The following is a 15,267-nucleotide window of genomic DNA, read 5'->3' as shown; positions in this document are numbered from 1 at the left end:
CTCTGTTACACAGAGATTATTAGGAACAAAAATGAGACTTTTGAATTTTAAGACATTTGTTTACTTTTAGGAATTGTTTTTGATTGGTAATCAAATATAGAACTAGACTGTAATAATATTATCAAATAAGAAAATAAGTGGTTATTTAAGTCTGTTGCAAATTTAGGGGAGTTACTTCAGGAGCCTGTAATAGCTGAACACTCCAAGCAATTAATTAAATGAATATTTGGTGACAGCTATACAAACAGGAGTGGGGAATAAGATAAAGGAGATGTTCCCATACTTGTTTCCTCTAGTTGTCTCAGTCTTTCTAAAGAAAATATGTTATGACTCTCTGTATGGATAAAAGGATAAGCCCTCATTTTAACAATAAATCACACTTTTTACTTGGTTTCTACTGTAACAGCAGACAGCTTATCCATACCAATTTTAAAGTAACCACTCAACTGCCAAACATAACCAAGTAACAAGGGACCTGCAAGGCCTAATACAACTCAGATCTAATCGAGCAGTGAACATGAGCTTACCCAAAGAGCAGCCCTTGAGTGTATTTAATTTAAAATTGTAAAACATGAACACACTTTATTCCATTTATGGAAGAAGCTCAGCCTCTCTCTCTTCAGATCTAAAAATCCTATATCCTACTTGTCCATAATGGAACGTTACCTTCAATTTCAGCAAAATTCACTTACATTTTCTGAGACACAAGGTCCTTTAGAATTGAGAGAGACACAGGGCCCAATAGCTCCAGAAATCTTTACTTCTCTTGAAGTCTTCGTTTTTAAAAGAAAAACATACATTAATACACCACACTAAGAACTCAGACTTACTTTGCCTTTAATTAATAAAAAACTCAATGCATATCAGACTTTTTATACCTTTAGAAAAGATTATACACGTAATGTTTGACACACTTAGAGAAATTTTTCACTTGCTCACACTGAACACTGAATTACGTATGTTTGCTTTAACGATTAGTACATCTGAAATACCAGCATGAATGTATATTAAAACATAGAGAAGAACTACTGTTATTTATTAACCTGAGAACCTAAAATGCATAATGTTCATTTTCTAGCAAAGTCATCACAATATTCAAAAGATATTAAAACTTAAGACTTGTAAGATAAGCCTGTATATATCCCACAGTGGATTCACACACAGAAGACGCGGATCTTCTAAACATATTTATCTTAAAACAAAATCCACTTATTTGCATTCTTCCAATGTAATTTTCCTGTTTGAACATTCCTCTATAACTGAGGCTCTGTTACCGCATTTTCCAGGATCTTCCAACAAATTTCACAATAACACTTGTATGAAAAAGAGGGTTTGATTATTTGTCCAGGTAGTTAAAAATTAAACAGACTTTTGCTGAACAAGAAAATAGCCCCATACTCTTCTACAAGGCACTGTTGCAATACACGAAAGATCATGGAAGCCTACATCTGAACCTAGAGTACATTCAGCTCTAAGCTTCTCACAAGAGTGAAGATAAAAATGAACAAAGCTGAAGTGCCCGAATGGGTTCTGATAAGGAAAATGAAAGTTTTCCTGCACTATATAGAGAACCTGGACCTAATCCAAGACGCGCTCACTACTGATACCAAAATCTAAACACACAGCATTGTGAGTTTCTAACACAGACTAATTTTAGTTGTCTCCCTTTCAGCTGTCACTGAACGCAGGGTAAAAAGGAATCAACATTATATCTAACTCATATTTACAGAATCATTGAACTGCAAAAGGGTAACAAGGTAGTAACAGCTGTGTCCATGCAACCCTGGAGCATCTCTTTATTGTGTTCCTGAAAATTCCTTGAAGGACAGATTCTGAAGTTCACAGCCATTCTATGCCAGTGTTTCACTAACACATTACATTTTTTATTCTTACCTTTATTTCTAATGTGCCACCAAATCCCATTTTAAATTGTCCTTGCATATCTTTTGTGAATACTCTCTGAAAGGTCTGTTTGAATAAAGACGTATTGAAAGAGTCTCCCATTACCATGTAGCCTCTAGACAAAAACATAAAACAAAAAAACAAGAACTCAAGTTTAAATAGATGATTTATCATGCAATTATTTTGTACATGGGATTTATGTAGCTTATTTCTATTAAAGCCTAAAACTAGGTATGTTTTTGTCTTCTTGACTATCATGAACTTAACACTGTGCTAAATGTTAGGGATGAATTTAAGTGAGCTTCTCATGCAATGAGCAAGTTAAGGTTATTGTGATTATAATATATAATAAAATCTTTCATTGGGAAAATACTACATTGGACTTGAGCACTACAAGTGTCTCATAACGTTCTCATGCAAAGTCAGCTACCTAATTCTAACATTCAATATTCCAAACATATTTCCACACCATTTTATTTTGTACATGAACCCATTTAGGCTTAAATCTTTGCTTAAAAAGCGTGATTTGTTTTTATGCTTAGCAGTCTTCTGTGGATATTGCAGTGATTGCCACTTATCCTGAAACATCATATACTGCATTTAGGAAATAATAACAGGAGATACTACTATTATTCAAAAATATTAATGAATAATATTCTTAAATCTGTTAATAGGTCAAACATTACGTCTGAATGAAGTTATAGAATTTTTCACAAGTTTTTCTTCATCTTACTCAAAGACAGAAGACAACAGACATGGGCAGAATCTGAAACCCCTCCCTGTAGGCAGAATGTAACCAAATAGAAAATAGGAACAGCTATAGGAGAAATAGGCAAACTACACACAAACCCTAGTTTTGCTGTAAGAGCAGGAATAGGGTATGGTGAGTCACAAGAGCAGAAAATAAAAGCAAAATCACACTGTAATATACAGAAAAATATAGCTTGAATTTAATGCAGAAAATGCATAATAAGTCAAATGTGCAGGTAAAGTCAACATACAGCTCCTGAAGAGTCAAATTCCCATGTGAAGGCTATACATACAGCTCTGAAAAGAAACTAATCAGCACTGGCCTGCATGGCCAAGCTGGCCTGAAAAAAAAAAAAAAAAAAAGTCTGGAAAAGGATTGGCAGGATTTACAAAATGAATGAGGTGGTTAGAATACAATCAAGGGTCAAAAGCTATCCCAGGCTGTAGATCTGCATAACAGAAAGGGAGAGCGTGTCATCCACAATGACAGGAAACAGGACTGGTTCAGGAGAAAGACTGGAATTTGCTTTGATCAGATTAAAATTAACAGATGGCAAGACACGCTGGAGGAATATAAGAGCACGTGTAAAACACAGAACTGGATAGATGGAGCAAAATTCAGGAGCAACAAGACCTATCAGTTATGCAACCTGATAAACACCTGAGACATCAGTTGAAGTTATGTACAACAGTATCTAGAAGAAGGGCATAAACAAGACAGAAGGAACAACACAGAGTTTTGTACCATTCTGAACAGCAGGAAAAGGAATAACAGGTCCTTATCTTTACTGAAGCCTAAGGCTTACATACACACACACACCAGTACGTAGGATGAAGTGTTTAAGATAGTCATGTTATTTAAGCCTGAAGCAGATCATACAAAAGAAAAACAGTACAAAGCCTGCTGATAAACACAGTTATGGTGACAAATTTCAGCACAAATACAACCATCACAGTAAATCAGAGTTTGGAAAAAAAAAAAAAAAAAAACATGATGTTTTTGCTAAGTTTTCCTGTTAAATAGTTCAAAAAAGTAAAAACACATCTTCATATGCTACTTAAAAATGAACAGGCACATACCCTGTGTAGTTGGGACAACACTTCATCTCCAGAAGACCAGTCTGATCCAATGCACATGCATATATGTCAACAACGTGACCATTTGTTGCAGCCCGATTAGCCAGGGCTTCAAAATGCTAAATCCAAGATGAAAATAGAATTCATAGCAGTTTATGATGTAAACGCTCATCTTCACATTAAATCCTAGACTCCACAATTTTTTCTAAAACATCATTCTGGCTTTACTCACATTATATTCTAGTAAAAGATAAAAGATTAAAGTTTTTTTTTTCCTGAATTCTAGTCTTGAATTTTCAACACCTGTGTTTTATTTTCTGACCAGCTGAGAATGTGGCACACACTAGAAGACCAATGATTGCCATTTAAACTAGAAAATGACCTTGATTTTTTCTTTTTCAGCTGTGCACTAATGACTAGATCCAAGTCACAGAATTGACTTTACCTTTCTAATCTCAAGCATCTACAATGACAGGTGCCCATGACTGAGCTAATAATTTGGCTTTCATTATAGTAAGTCAAGGTTTTGGATGAAGTTCACCTGCCCAAATGTACACTTAGGATGAAATGAACTGGGCCTAAACACTACTGACTAACAGTCCCTGCAACTACAGAGATGCTCTTGAGCAGTTGTCTTAGAAGTAGACAGCCTCACTCGAGATATCGCATTTAGTAACATGAATCTGCTCCAAGATAAATCAGAGAAACACTCCAAAGAACTTTAATAAGAGCTGGACAAAGTTCTAAGTCAAAATACTGACATTTTTGGAGGCGTTTCTGAAGACATTCAGAGACAGTTAAACAAAAACACACAATTCCCACCCCTTTATACCTTTGCTACCACTACTAACAGTATTTTACAGTGCCAGGCAATGTAAATGTTTACTTAAAGGCAGGTGCATAAAACATCACCCATTATCTTCTCTTACCTTAGTGCCCTTTTTAACATATTTAGCATTATCTTTTTCAATGTCATGCCAGGATCTTATAGGTAACTTCAGTTCATCCCCTACAACCATCCCAGGTCCTTGTGTAGCTGGGCCTCCAATGAACATCATTATACGTGCGCCGGTGTTAGGAAAAGTGCACTGCAGGAAACAACGGACAAATGAAACCACCAGTTTTTGCTACAAATTGAACAGAAGAAATAACTATGCAGGTATTGTATTTACCACAGTAATATGATTCTAACAATAATTGTATTTTTTTTCCTCCAAAACCTTACATTCCTTGCTAATTCAAAGTCTCAAACTTGCCTCATTAAAATGTGTATTTAAACACCTGCAATTATGCAATGTATGTATGGGTCAATATTCATCAGAATCATTGCACAAATCTAATATGCAATAATTACTAAAGCTTTTACATATTGATTGGGACAGCTTTTCTACAACAAGATACCTATTTACATATTAGCTCAATTGTAGTTAAAGCTTTTACCTCAAGGAGTCCTACAGCTATAGAAAGAGCCACTCCAGAGGAACGTAAGGGCCTTTTCCCTTGCGGAACGGGCCAAGGATCCCGCTGCAGTTCACCCAAAAGATCAGTAAGATTCATATCAATCTTCTGCACTGGTTGCAAAAATCTGGAAAGAAACAGATGGAATTGATTTAGATTGTAATTTTAATATAAAAACTATACCAGTTGCTCACCTGCAACAAAGATGACACGTTAGCAATATCAGACATTCTAGTCTGGATTCAGAGCAATGCCTTTGCTTCACCAAGGCAATGCAGTTTGGGAAATCTTCAACTTAAGAAGTTCAACAAAGAGTTTGTAAAACAAAAATTTGCTGACTTAAAAATGTAGCCACTATCCAGAAAGAACCATGCCTAGCCAAAAGAACACAGCAGATAATCACTTAAGAATCTCAAAAAGAAACAAATTCTGCTACTTCAGTGAAAGAAAAAAAATATCAAGCATCGGAATAAACATTAGCACATAAAGACTCTCACAAGAATCAAACATCAGTGACGATTTCCAAATGAGAGACAAAAGAGAAGGGGAAAGAAGCATAAGACAGAAAAATGAAAGACAATATTGAACATGAGAGAGAGGCATTACAGCAGCCATTAATGCCTTCCAGCATACCAACCAAGAGGGACACAGGCATGCTATAGATCTGTAAATAGCAAACACATTCTCAGAACATTTCCAAAATGTCATCTAGATAATTTGACTAGACACCTTATGTCTTTTCTTCCCAGTACAAACTGCCAGGACAGAAACAGGCTACAGCCACCAGTTTCCAAGTGAATTTGTGACCGACCAGAAAGTTCAACTCTTGATTGATATTTTCCACTACCACATAACATAAATTTTCCAGCAAATCAGTGTAGCTAAGATGAGTTTTTAAATGTTTTAAGCACATTACCTGTTAGAAGGTGGTGGCTGTTGCACTTGAGGACCCCGGCCGACTTGTGAAACAGCTACTTTTGTCAGTCCTAGCATTTCCTGCAGTCAAATACATAAGATTTCAGTACAAAATTTGTTTGCAGACTATTTGAAGTTCATCATCATCTCAATAACTTCTTTTTGTTTGCCTGTGTGTGTTACCTGAAGCTGCTTTGCAGAAAGGTCCTTTGTGCCTCTGAAGACATAACTTTTGGAAATTCCTTCACAGCCAAGCTCATGAACCTGCACCATTCGCCCAAAGGTAATGAGACCCACTAAGGCAGTTGGTGGCAGAAGACTAAGCGACATTTGCATGGATTCTTTCAGAGCTTGCAAGTCTTCATCTTCCATGCATGTGTCCACAACATAAAGAAATATCAAAGGCATCTGAGGACCACGCTTTAAGAAATAAGAATATAATCACATGAAAAAAAAAATCTTGCAATATTTACAGGATCAAAAATGAACATGTTGATGTTATGTAAGTTCTGTTATTTTACTCAGACCAATAACATCAGTGTTCCATCTAACTTATCTCCCTCCTCCCTCTCAAGTAGCAATCAGTATCCAAGGCTGAAGGGGAATAAAATCCAAATCATAATAAACTCTGCATAAAAACTAAATGCTTACTATAAAAAAAAAAAAATCCTTTGTATTGAAATTGTTTGAGCTAGCAGCAGCAGTAAGGAAACCCCTAGCACAAACACAAATTAAACTCCTAGTCTAAGAAGAAACTTAAAGAACCGGACCTAAGAGAAATATTGTCTTTAAAAGAAACCTCATTCTGTTTCAGTTTTTGTTTTTTCATTTTTTAAAAAAACAGCAGTCTTATTAGCTATCTTTGTGTTCTGACAAAAACTTGTTTTCCATTTCCAATTGATGACATAAACTTTCAATCTACTAACAAGCACATATAGACTCAGTCATTAAAATGCAGTTAAGAAATAAAATCAAAATTAATTCCTTTTGTACATCGTTAGCTTATAGATAATATTAAAGATTTTATTTAATGACTTTACCTGTACTACATATTCGATGCTAGAGAACTGAGGCAAAAGTTCAGCCGGCTGATTCATTTCAGATATGCCTGCATAGGTAGGAGGAAACTGCAAATAAAAACAAAAAAATTAAGTATAAACAGAAGGCTGTAACTTCAACAAAAACATATCCAGGCTACTTTCGCTACTTTCCTCTAACACGGAATGATTTGAAAAATTGTATTTTTTCACTTTTACCTTACAAAAAAGATTCTCTATGTAATTAATGCTTCATTTTCTTACCTGATTTCTCTGATAACAGAAGTTGCAAGCCCAGAGTTTTGCTCGATAGTCCACTTGGCTGTAAAAATACAGTAAGAAAAGTTTATATTGTACGAAAAATTTGTTTTCCTCTGGTGACCATTTCTTTTAATTTTTCAAAAACATACTAGCTTTGGAAAAGCTTCTTCCTATATATCCCCAATATAAATTCAAAATAAAATTCAGTCTAACTCACATATCAGGCAAATTGTCGTCTTTACAGAGGAATAACAGTCTTTAAGAAAAGGGAGTAAGAAACTTAAGAATACAGAGTCAGCACATTTATTAGACCTTTTCTTCATGGTTTTTGGGAAATCATTCTAAGCCTCTCTGCTTTTGCGTTTTTCTCTTTTCTGAGTTTATGTCTATTAGCTGTTAGAGTCTGTGACTCTCCTATATACATATCATGCATTAATAAAAAAAAGGTTGCAACTTGACAGCTATTTCTCTTCTGCAATTTTTTTTTCAAAGGGTGAGCCCCTTTCACCTACATTTCTGTTAGCATTCAAATAGCTTTAAAAAATGCAACTTTCATCTTCATGCCTTACAGATATCTTATGGGAAAGAAAATTTTATATGTTTTCAAGGTACACTTCTTGCTAGGAGACAGGAAGCATCTTCTGTCTACAACAGCAAAGGTTTTTAAACCTATCATTAAATCTTTCCATAAATCCAAGCATGCTGTAAACATGCACACCTGTATTACAATAAAATGAGCTACACTAATTCTAGGGGCTGCAGATTATATCTAGCCAGATACCCTCTGATTTTACCCTCTTTCAGGCCTGCTTCTGGTGTATTTATTTATCTATCACATCTTCTTTTAGCTTCTGTTTTGGTAAGTTAGATCACCTAATCTGCTTTGGTCTAAAAATTAAGGTTAGTAAGAAATGTCATTTATTTTACTTACAAATTAAACTATGCCAGGGCCCAATAATTACAAATAAATAACACAGCTTTTTACCCGAGTAATTTCCTAGAGGTGAAACGCAATAATATGCTAACTCACAAGATAGTTCCAGAAAAATAATGTACTGAAGTACACTGAAATGATTAGTTAAAAGAAAGCTATGTTTAAATTACATGTTACACCTTATAAGTTTATGCATATAGATTTTCACACCTAGAAGTCTGAACTGTATAGAGACATGAGGAATATTTGAACTTGAGCACACTCCATCTTTGCACAGTTTAGCTGGCACTATTCTAAGCATTGGTTTATAAGGAAAGATATTGATGTAGTATAAATATATTAGGTTTACCATAAGGGATTCAAAACAGCTCGACACGTGGTCCTACTGCACAGAACTGGCTCATACTGAATTGGAGGCAAGTCAGGCCGTTCTTTCAGTGGCGTGAAGAGGGCAGCCACTGGGACTACCATTCTTGTGGCTTCAAGGCGACTTGACGGCCAAACATTCCAGCTGAATCTAACTCCATCTCTGTCCTCATTTTGCTGGATAAATTCCAGGAAGGTTGTCATGGTCAACTTCTCTGTTTAGCACTAAAATAAAAAGATAACCATTAGCAGAATGTGGAAACGCAAGCACTCCAAATACTGAATAGTGAATGTACTTGATGAGAACCATCTTCTGGTCAGTTCTTGATTTAAGCAACAAACAGGCAACAAATGTTATAACTAAAGGCATAATTCTAGGGTAGGCCAGAGCAGAGAATACACAGCACTTTAACACACTATAAAAAAAGACAGAAAAAAAACACACTGCTTTACACTTTTCATTAATCCATTTAATTATTCATTCTGCTCATTCTTGAAGAATCTTTCATTCTTGCAAACTAGTCCTCTAATTTATTTTAGGAATCAAATAGCCAAAAAGTATTTCTACTAAGCGTTACTACATTGTTTCCTGCTGTAGCAAATTTTGTAAGAATTTTATAACCATACTTAGCCATTTTCAATAAGCCACATATTTATAAATATAAAGGAATAAAAACATGATACTCCACCAGGGTACATTCCTGTAGCAAGGCTAGGAAATAACTCTATAAGAAGTACATGTACCATATTCCACTACATTATTTATCCATATGTGCCTTCAGCAATTTTTTGAACTCAAAAGCTTAACATTTTGGGCAGCAGCCTAAGGCTTTCAAGACTTTCAGCAACAGTAACTCAGAAGCTGGAGCACTGGGGAACAGAGATACATCTGAAAAGTTCAACAGAAACCTGTAAGCATATGGGGAGGCCAGCCTGAAGTAACCCCCCCAGAAAAAACTCCGCTATGCTCACACCATCTCTGAATTTCTGCCGCTTGTTTCCAGTACATGTTATGATACCTAAGTTCTACAGTTTCTTTTCCAGCAACTGTATCTAAACATCCACTACCAAATAATTAAGAATGTACTGTAAAAGTCTAGTGAACCACCTAAGACAGTCTGGGAAAATAATCCTAGGTCTCAGTTTAGACTGCACTAAGTTAACGAACAGCTTTAGACAGGCAGGCATCCTCCTGAATAGGGATGTAAATCAGGAATCGCAACCACACTGACCTGCGTAGCCCAGCAAATACATGAGCTGAGGGAGACTCCTGGAAAACTCTCTGCTTCTAAAGACCTAGCTCTCTTTACAAAAAAAAATACAATGGTATTGGACCTTTAGTTTCCATGATAGTTAAAAAAAAATATCAATTTTTAGATTGAAGTTTTACTTAAGAGCGTCAATCTAGCAGTGACTTCTAACCAAACAGATTATTGCCATCCATGAAACAAAGAGAAACCCTACATTCCACAGTTAAAATAACTGGGAAATAATCAGCTGTGACAAAAGCTACAAAAAAGCAGTCTCAAAATTGCTGCTATAAAACAGGGACAAAAAGACAAACTTAACTACAAAGTATCCCTCTCTTGTAGTTTTCCACTAGTCTCCATGCTGTAACAGAAATATTACTATAATATAGTCTGTCAACACTTCCATGAGCACGTCACCTCACTGACACTAGCAGAAGATCCCTGTGTCACAGTACTGCAACAAGGGAAGCCTGAGCATTTATGCACAGGAGCATTTCTACCACCACTGTTACTTACAGAGCTGCAAGGCCATCAGGCAAGGAACAAAACTGAACTAAAACAAGGAGAGTAACTCCCAGAAGCCAGAATTAGAACAGAGTGGTCGGAGAAAGAAACTAACTCCACTAAAGGACAGAAAGACAGCCTGGTATCTGAAACAGATGCAGAATTTAATAGGTTTCCTAATACATCAAAATGTATGGGATCAAAATCCATCACTGTTCTATGCAACAGGTAAAGGAACATTATCCCTGAAAAATGAGATAGTGGTACAATAATACATATGAGTAGTTATAGTTATAGCCTTAGTTATAAGCACAAACCGAATAACTGAGTCATCTCTCCTTTTAAAATTATCTCCTAAAATGACAGAGAAAATTGCAACTTAGAGACCACTTCAGTCATTTCATAACAATCTGCTACAAAGTCCACAAGCTCCAGCTCCAACATGAATTCCCAATTCCTGTACTGGACTTTGAAGTCTTTTCTCCACATGTTAATCCAGCTACATTTGAAATGGCTTTACATGAATGTTTCTTTTTTTAATAATCAGTCACTGCGCCACAGAGGGCAATGTACAAACACCACTGTGCAGTGACTAATGAAGTACACGTATATACAGAAAAGAGTTGTTGGATTTAAAGAGTTAAATACCGTTACTTTGTAATAGGCATTACCTATTCAAAAGGCAGAACCTGCTAGTAATCAAATTTTCCTCCACCTTTTCTTCCATCTTCTTCCTTTCCAAAAGCCATTAACACTTACATATTTCATCTTACACTTTCATCTTACACCTTCTTTCTTTTTTCTTACATATTTCATCTTACACTTTCTGGGATAGCTGCAAAGATGTGTAACATGAGACCAGAACAGCAAACCCTCCTGATCTACCTAACAAAGGCTTCAACCGCCTGAGAATCACGAAACACATACTGCCCACCACATAGAACAGATTTTCAGAACAGCTGAACAGCAACAGCTCTGTGTTGGGGTGTCACTGCTCAAGCTGGGCTGCAGGATAAGACACCCAGTGGAGACCATCAATCCTTCCTGGCTGGTTTCTTCCCACTGCTGAGGCTGTTTACCTCCCACTCCTGCACCATAGCAAGTTCACTCTGTATCACGCTCAAAGAAGCCACACCTGAATTGCATAAAAAGTCACAAGCTGAGTATAAAGGTTTCGTTCTCTGGTAAGTAATAGTATTGATGCAATTACTCTGAATGGATGCAAGAGTACAGTTAGGGCTTTCTTACCACTATGCATATCAAACATGCTTGACACACCACTTGGCAAGGATAAAGCTACCCCACAGCTGGGTGAAGAGTTTTGAAATACCTTCTTTTGAAATTACATTCTTTTAAATAGCTGTTCTAGAAGTGCAAACAATAACAATGCAGTTTCTTCAAAACAGGTTATTCTAAATGCTCCTGCTTCAAGCTCAGCACCTTTACACGCCACTCATAAATGTGTCCCAATACAGATCACCAAAATAATATCCACTAATCCTTAAAAGCACATACAAAACCAAAACGTTTCTCCCTACAGATATTAGCACTTCCGACACAAACCTATTCCAGTTCCCAGAGGTCTGCATGAGGAGAATGATTGAATATGCATCTAAAGCAACCACAAGTAGTCAAAGTGACAACGTAAGAATCTAGTTGTCACATATTTACTCACACAGGATCATCAGCCAAACCTACCTTCCCAGTTCTGCCAGACTTTTTAAAAGCAATCTGGGTACATAACAACACATCTAAAAATAATAAAATTATAATAAACAGATCCGAATGCACCAGGGCCAGCCTAAGCACGACGTCTGTATATCTTCAGCCGTCTCTGAGGGCACCACAGTTAGTCCCCGCACTGGCACCCCACCGCAAGTCCAACGCAGCGTTTTCCCCCGCCTTCCACCTCAGCGGGTGCCGGGGCCTTTCCTCAGAGGACGGCGGGGGGCTCCCGGCCCAGCAGCCGGCCAGGGATGCCCCAAAGCCCCACAGAGGTACCCCCCGCTCCCACCGCCTGCCTCCGGCTCCAGCCCCGGCGCCCCACCGCGCCCGCTCACCCCGCGTCCCGGCCGCCTCCCGCCTCGCTCCCCGCCTCCCGCACGCAGCCGCGGCAGCGCTGCCGACGCAGCCAACATGGCTGACGGGAGGGTCCCCGCCACGTCAAGGGGCAGAGAGCGGCGGGACGGGCCGCGACGGGCCGGGCCAGGGGCGGGCTAAGCTCCGCCGCTCCCCGGCCCCGTCTGTGCCCGGCCGAGCCGGGCTGGCTCTGCCCGCAGCGGGCCAGCAGGCGGGGGCGGCTGGTGGTCAGCCCGCACGGCTTTGCTTCGCCTTACCGTCCTCAGGGGCTGCTTGTTTTCCAAGTCACATTCCGTTTGCAGCTTTCTTTTAAAGATCTTCCTCTGAAGTGCGTGTGGGCAACGATGTATCCATGCATCCATCCGCCAGAGGGAGTTTCGCCTTCTCTCCCTTTCACGCGTGGCACCGGCTGGCTGAGGCTGCTCCCTGTCCGCACCGCCACCGGTGTGCAGACCTACCGCGCCGTTACCTCGCCGTGCTTGTCTTGTTTTTGCTAGGGTCTGCCGTAAATCCTCAGGACCAAGCCAGCCGAGCTGCCGAGAGTCCCTGAGTTTATTCTGCGTGTCACCCATTTTCCACGTGTTTGTGTCAACTTCTTAATCTGGAAGGGTTTTTTATCAGATTCCCTGAGGAAATATATATATATATATATATATATATATTGAAATTATATTTCTGGTGTTTTTCACATTTTGAAATATGTAGAAATAGAATATATGTTTATTTAATATCTGCACAGAAAGCTTCATGTAGCCTTAACTATACAGTCTTGGTTTTGTCTTTCTTTCTTTTCTTTTCTTTTCTTTTTTTTTTTTTTTTCCCACAAGACCCAAGTTACAGTGATATCTAGGTCTCAGGGCTTTTTAAACAAGCCTGCCACAAAAGGCTAACACAGCAGCTTGTGTTTTTCCTGAGAAATCCTAGTGCCAATGATCCAGATAACGGGGAGGGCTGCAAAGCATTCTGCTGTCTACCACATCCTCCCTCACTGCAACTCTGAAAATGCTATGATCATCAAACAAATAACGACCAAAACATCTTTGTTCTAATTTATTATATGTCAAATATTTTTATGATAGAATTTCTATGCCATTCCCATCTCTAATATTGTTTGCCTGTCCTCTTTAGCCTAGAAACATGAGCAGATAAACAAAAGCAAAATTTAAAGGAAGGGATTTGAAACTTCCATGTCCTCAAATCTCACTACCAGCTGTGGGAGTATTAAACTGAAGATTGCCAAGGACATGTAACCTCCTCAATTTGGCAAAAAAAAATTAACAACAGGATGGCTTTCAAGCAGATGCACTGAAAGTAATTCAGTGTTATAATTTCGAGACTAATCGAGTACTATATTGAACATTTTCAGAAAAATGCAATGAAAAGACACAAGTCCCAAAGTCAGAACTGTAGGAGATCTATGGACAACAAGAGAAAGAGACAGCTGAAACATTTGAAAATGCTTTAAAGGGAAGAACTGGAAAGTTTACAGTACATATAAAAGGTATACAGTATTTTTAATCATTCATTAGCACAATTAAATTTCATTACGTAGTGGCTCAATCCAATGTCCTAAATTACCTTTAAGTCTTGCAGGTGCCATGACAGCGCAAACCACAGAAAAGTAAAGAGAGGTAATAAAACAGAGCAGAAAATTGGGTCCTAATACTGTACGTACACATTCTGAGAAAATATATTATCTGACATTATTAGTTTGTACAGTAATAGTATTTTATTTTTCTTAATGAAGAATTTTTAGTTTATGAGTCAGATTTTTTTTAGTCAGCAGTACATATCCACTGACGGCAACTTACCTTTTCTTTCGGAAAGCATTCTTCCATAACACCTAGGCAGCTGAGAAGAAGAAACAGTATTCCATTCTAGCTTCTTTTTCCTCTTCTTCCACTGAATCATATTGACTAGCCATTGCATCAACATTGTGGTAGAACTTGTAACAATTTTGTTGTCCTTGGAAGACTACCTGTAATAATTTAAATTGTTATTTGGCTTAAACAGTATCAAAAGTTCCAGAAAAAAAAAAAAAAATCTCAATACAGGGAATATATTTAAAGTACATTTGTATCCCTGGCATCTTGTTCTGTTCATAGTTCTTGACTTCACAACAAATAAAAAGAACTAAGTTCTGAATATTACCAAAGTTTTAGATGATAACTTTTTACAGCTTGACTCACCAAAGATTTTTTCTTGACTACTGGTCAATGTTCCCAGAGAAATCACTGTGGTTTTAGGTTAGCAGGTTTTATTTCAAGCAACGGCTACAGTGGTCACATACTCCACCAGGATGTTAGATCCGGACTTCAGCATTAAAACTCTTTGTTACACGTATGTGGTTTTGGAAACACCTTAAAACAAACAAAAGTCAGCGCAGAGGAGGAGTTAGGGTTGATGTTTGTTCAGAACTGCTGTAATACAAAGGAAAAAAAAAAAAAAAAAAAAAAAGCTACTGTTTTTTAAAACTTAGGAGCTACTCTGATCTACTAAATGGGTGGTGGGTAGAATTATTAAGAAAAAAATATATACAAATTGAAATTTTGTGTAGCAGAATTTAATAATATGCAGTCCAAATTATTTAAACAATTGCAGCATTTTTTCTTCTGCTTTTTATCTGGTTTGCACAGAGTAACCCACTGTTGTGCTAATGGTACCTTGACTTTGACTTGGGATATGGACACTGCCAGGCAATACTATTTCGATAAACCCTTACAGCAACAAAATT

The 15,267-nt window shown here is 37.6% G+C and overlaps 1 protein-coding gene across 6 annotated transcripts in view; it reads right to left on the bottom strand.

Moving 5' to 3' along the window:
- Window positions 1-14,869, bottom strand: part of SEC23A (Sec23 homolog A, COPII coat complex component) — a 29,619-nt gene extending 14,750 nt beyond the window's left edge. Inside the window, exons 1-14 of one of the 6 annotated variants that reach the window (XM_035327137.1) lie at window positions 14,723-14,869; window positions 14,345-14,511; window positions 12,791-13,159; window positions 12,153-12,205; window positions 8,684-8,925; window positions 7,404-7,461; window positions 7,143-7,229; window positions 6,286-6,522; window positions 6,104-6,183; window positions 5,170-5,314; window positions 4,659-4,817; window positions 3,733-3,848; window positions 1,894-2,017; window positions 693-773 (exon numbers count right to left, since the gene is read on the bottom strand). In XM_035327137.1, coding sequence (XP_035183028.1) covers window positions 693-773; window positions 1,894-2,017; window positions 3,733-3,848; window positions 4,659-4,817; window positions 5,170-5,314; window positions 6,104-6,183; window positions 6,286-6,522; window positions 7,143-7,229; window positions 7,404-7,461; window positions 8,684-8,904 — 1,308 coding nt within the window. In that variant the 5' untranslated portion in view covers window positions 8,905-8,925; window positions 12,153-12,205; window positions 12,791-13,159; window positions 14,345-14,511; window positions 14,723-14,869. Of the gene's footprint in view, window positions 1-692; window positions 774-1,893; window positions 2,018-3,732; window positions 3,849-4,658; window positions 4,818-5,169; window positions 5,315-6,103; window positions 6,184-6,285; window positions 6,523-7,142; window positions 7,230-7,403; window positions 7,462-8,683; window positions 8,926-12,152; window positions 12,318-12,514; window positions 12,701-12,790; window positions 13,160-14,344; window positions 14,512-14,722 lie in introns of those variants that run through there. The other 5 variants (XM_035327140.1, XM_035327138.1, XM_035327141.1 and 2 more) reach the window with 5 other exon arrangements.
- Window positions 14,870-15,267: the final 398 nt, after the last annotated feature.

Source organism: Oxyura jamaicensis, chromosome 5, assembly GCF_011077185.1.
Source record: "Oxyura jamaicensis isolate SHBP4307 breed ruddy duck chromosome 5, BPBGC_Ojam_1.0, whole genome shotgun sequence".
Taxonomy (NCBI): Eukaryota; Metazoa; Chordata; class Aves; order Anseriformes; family Anatidae; genus Oxyura; species Oxyura jamaicensis.
The sequence above is the reverse complement of the archived record's forward strand: the minus strand, read 5'-3'. Positions and strand labels throughout refer to the sequence as shown.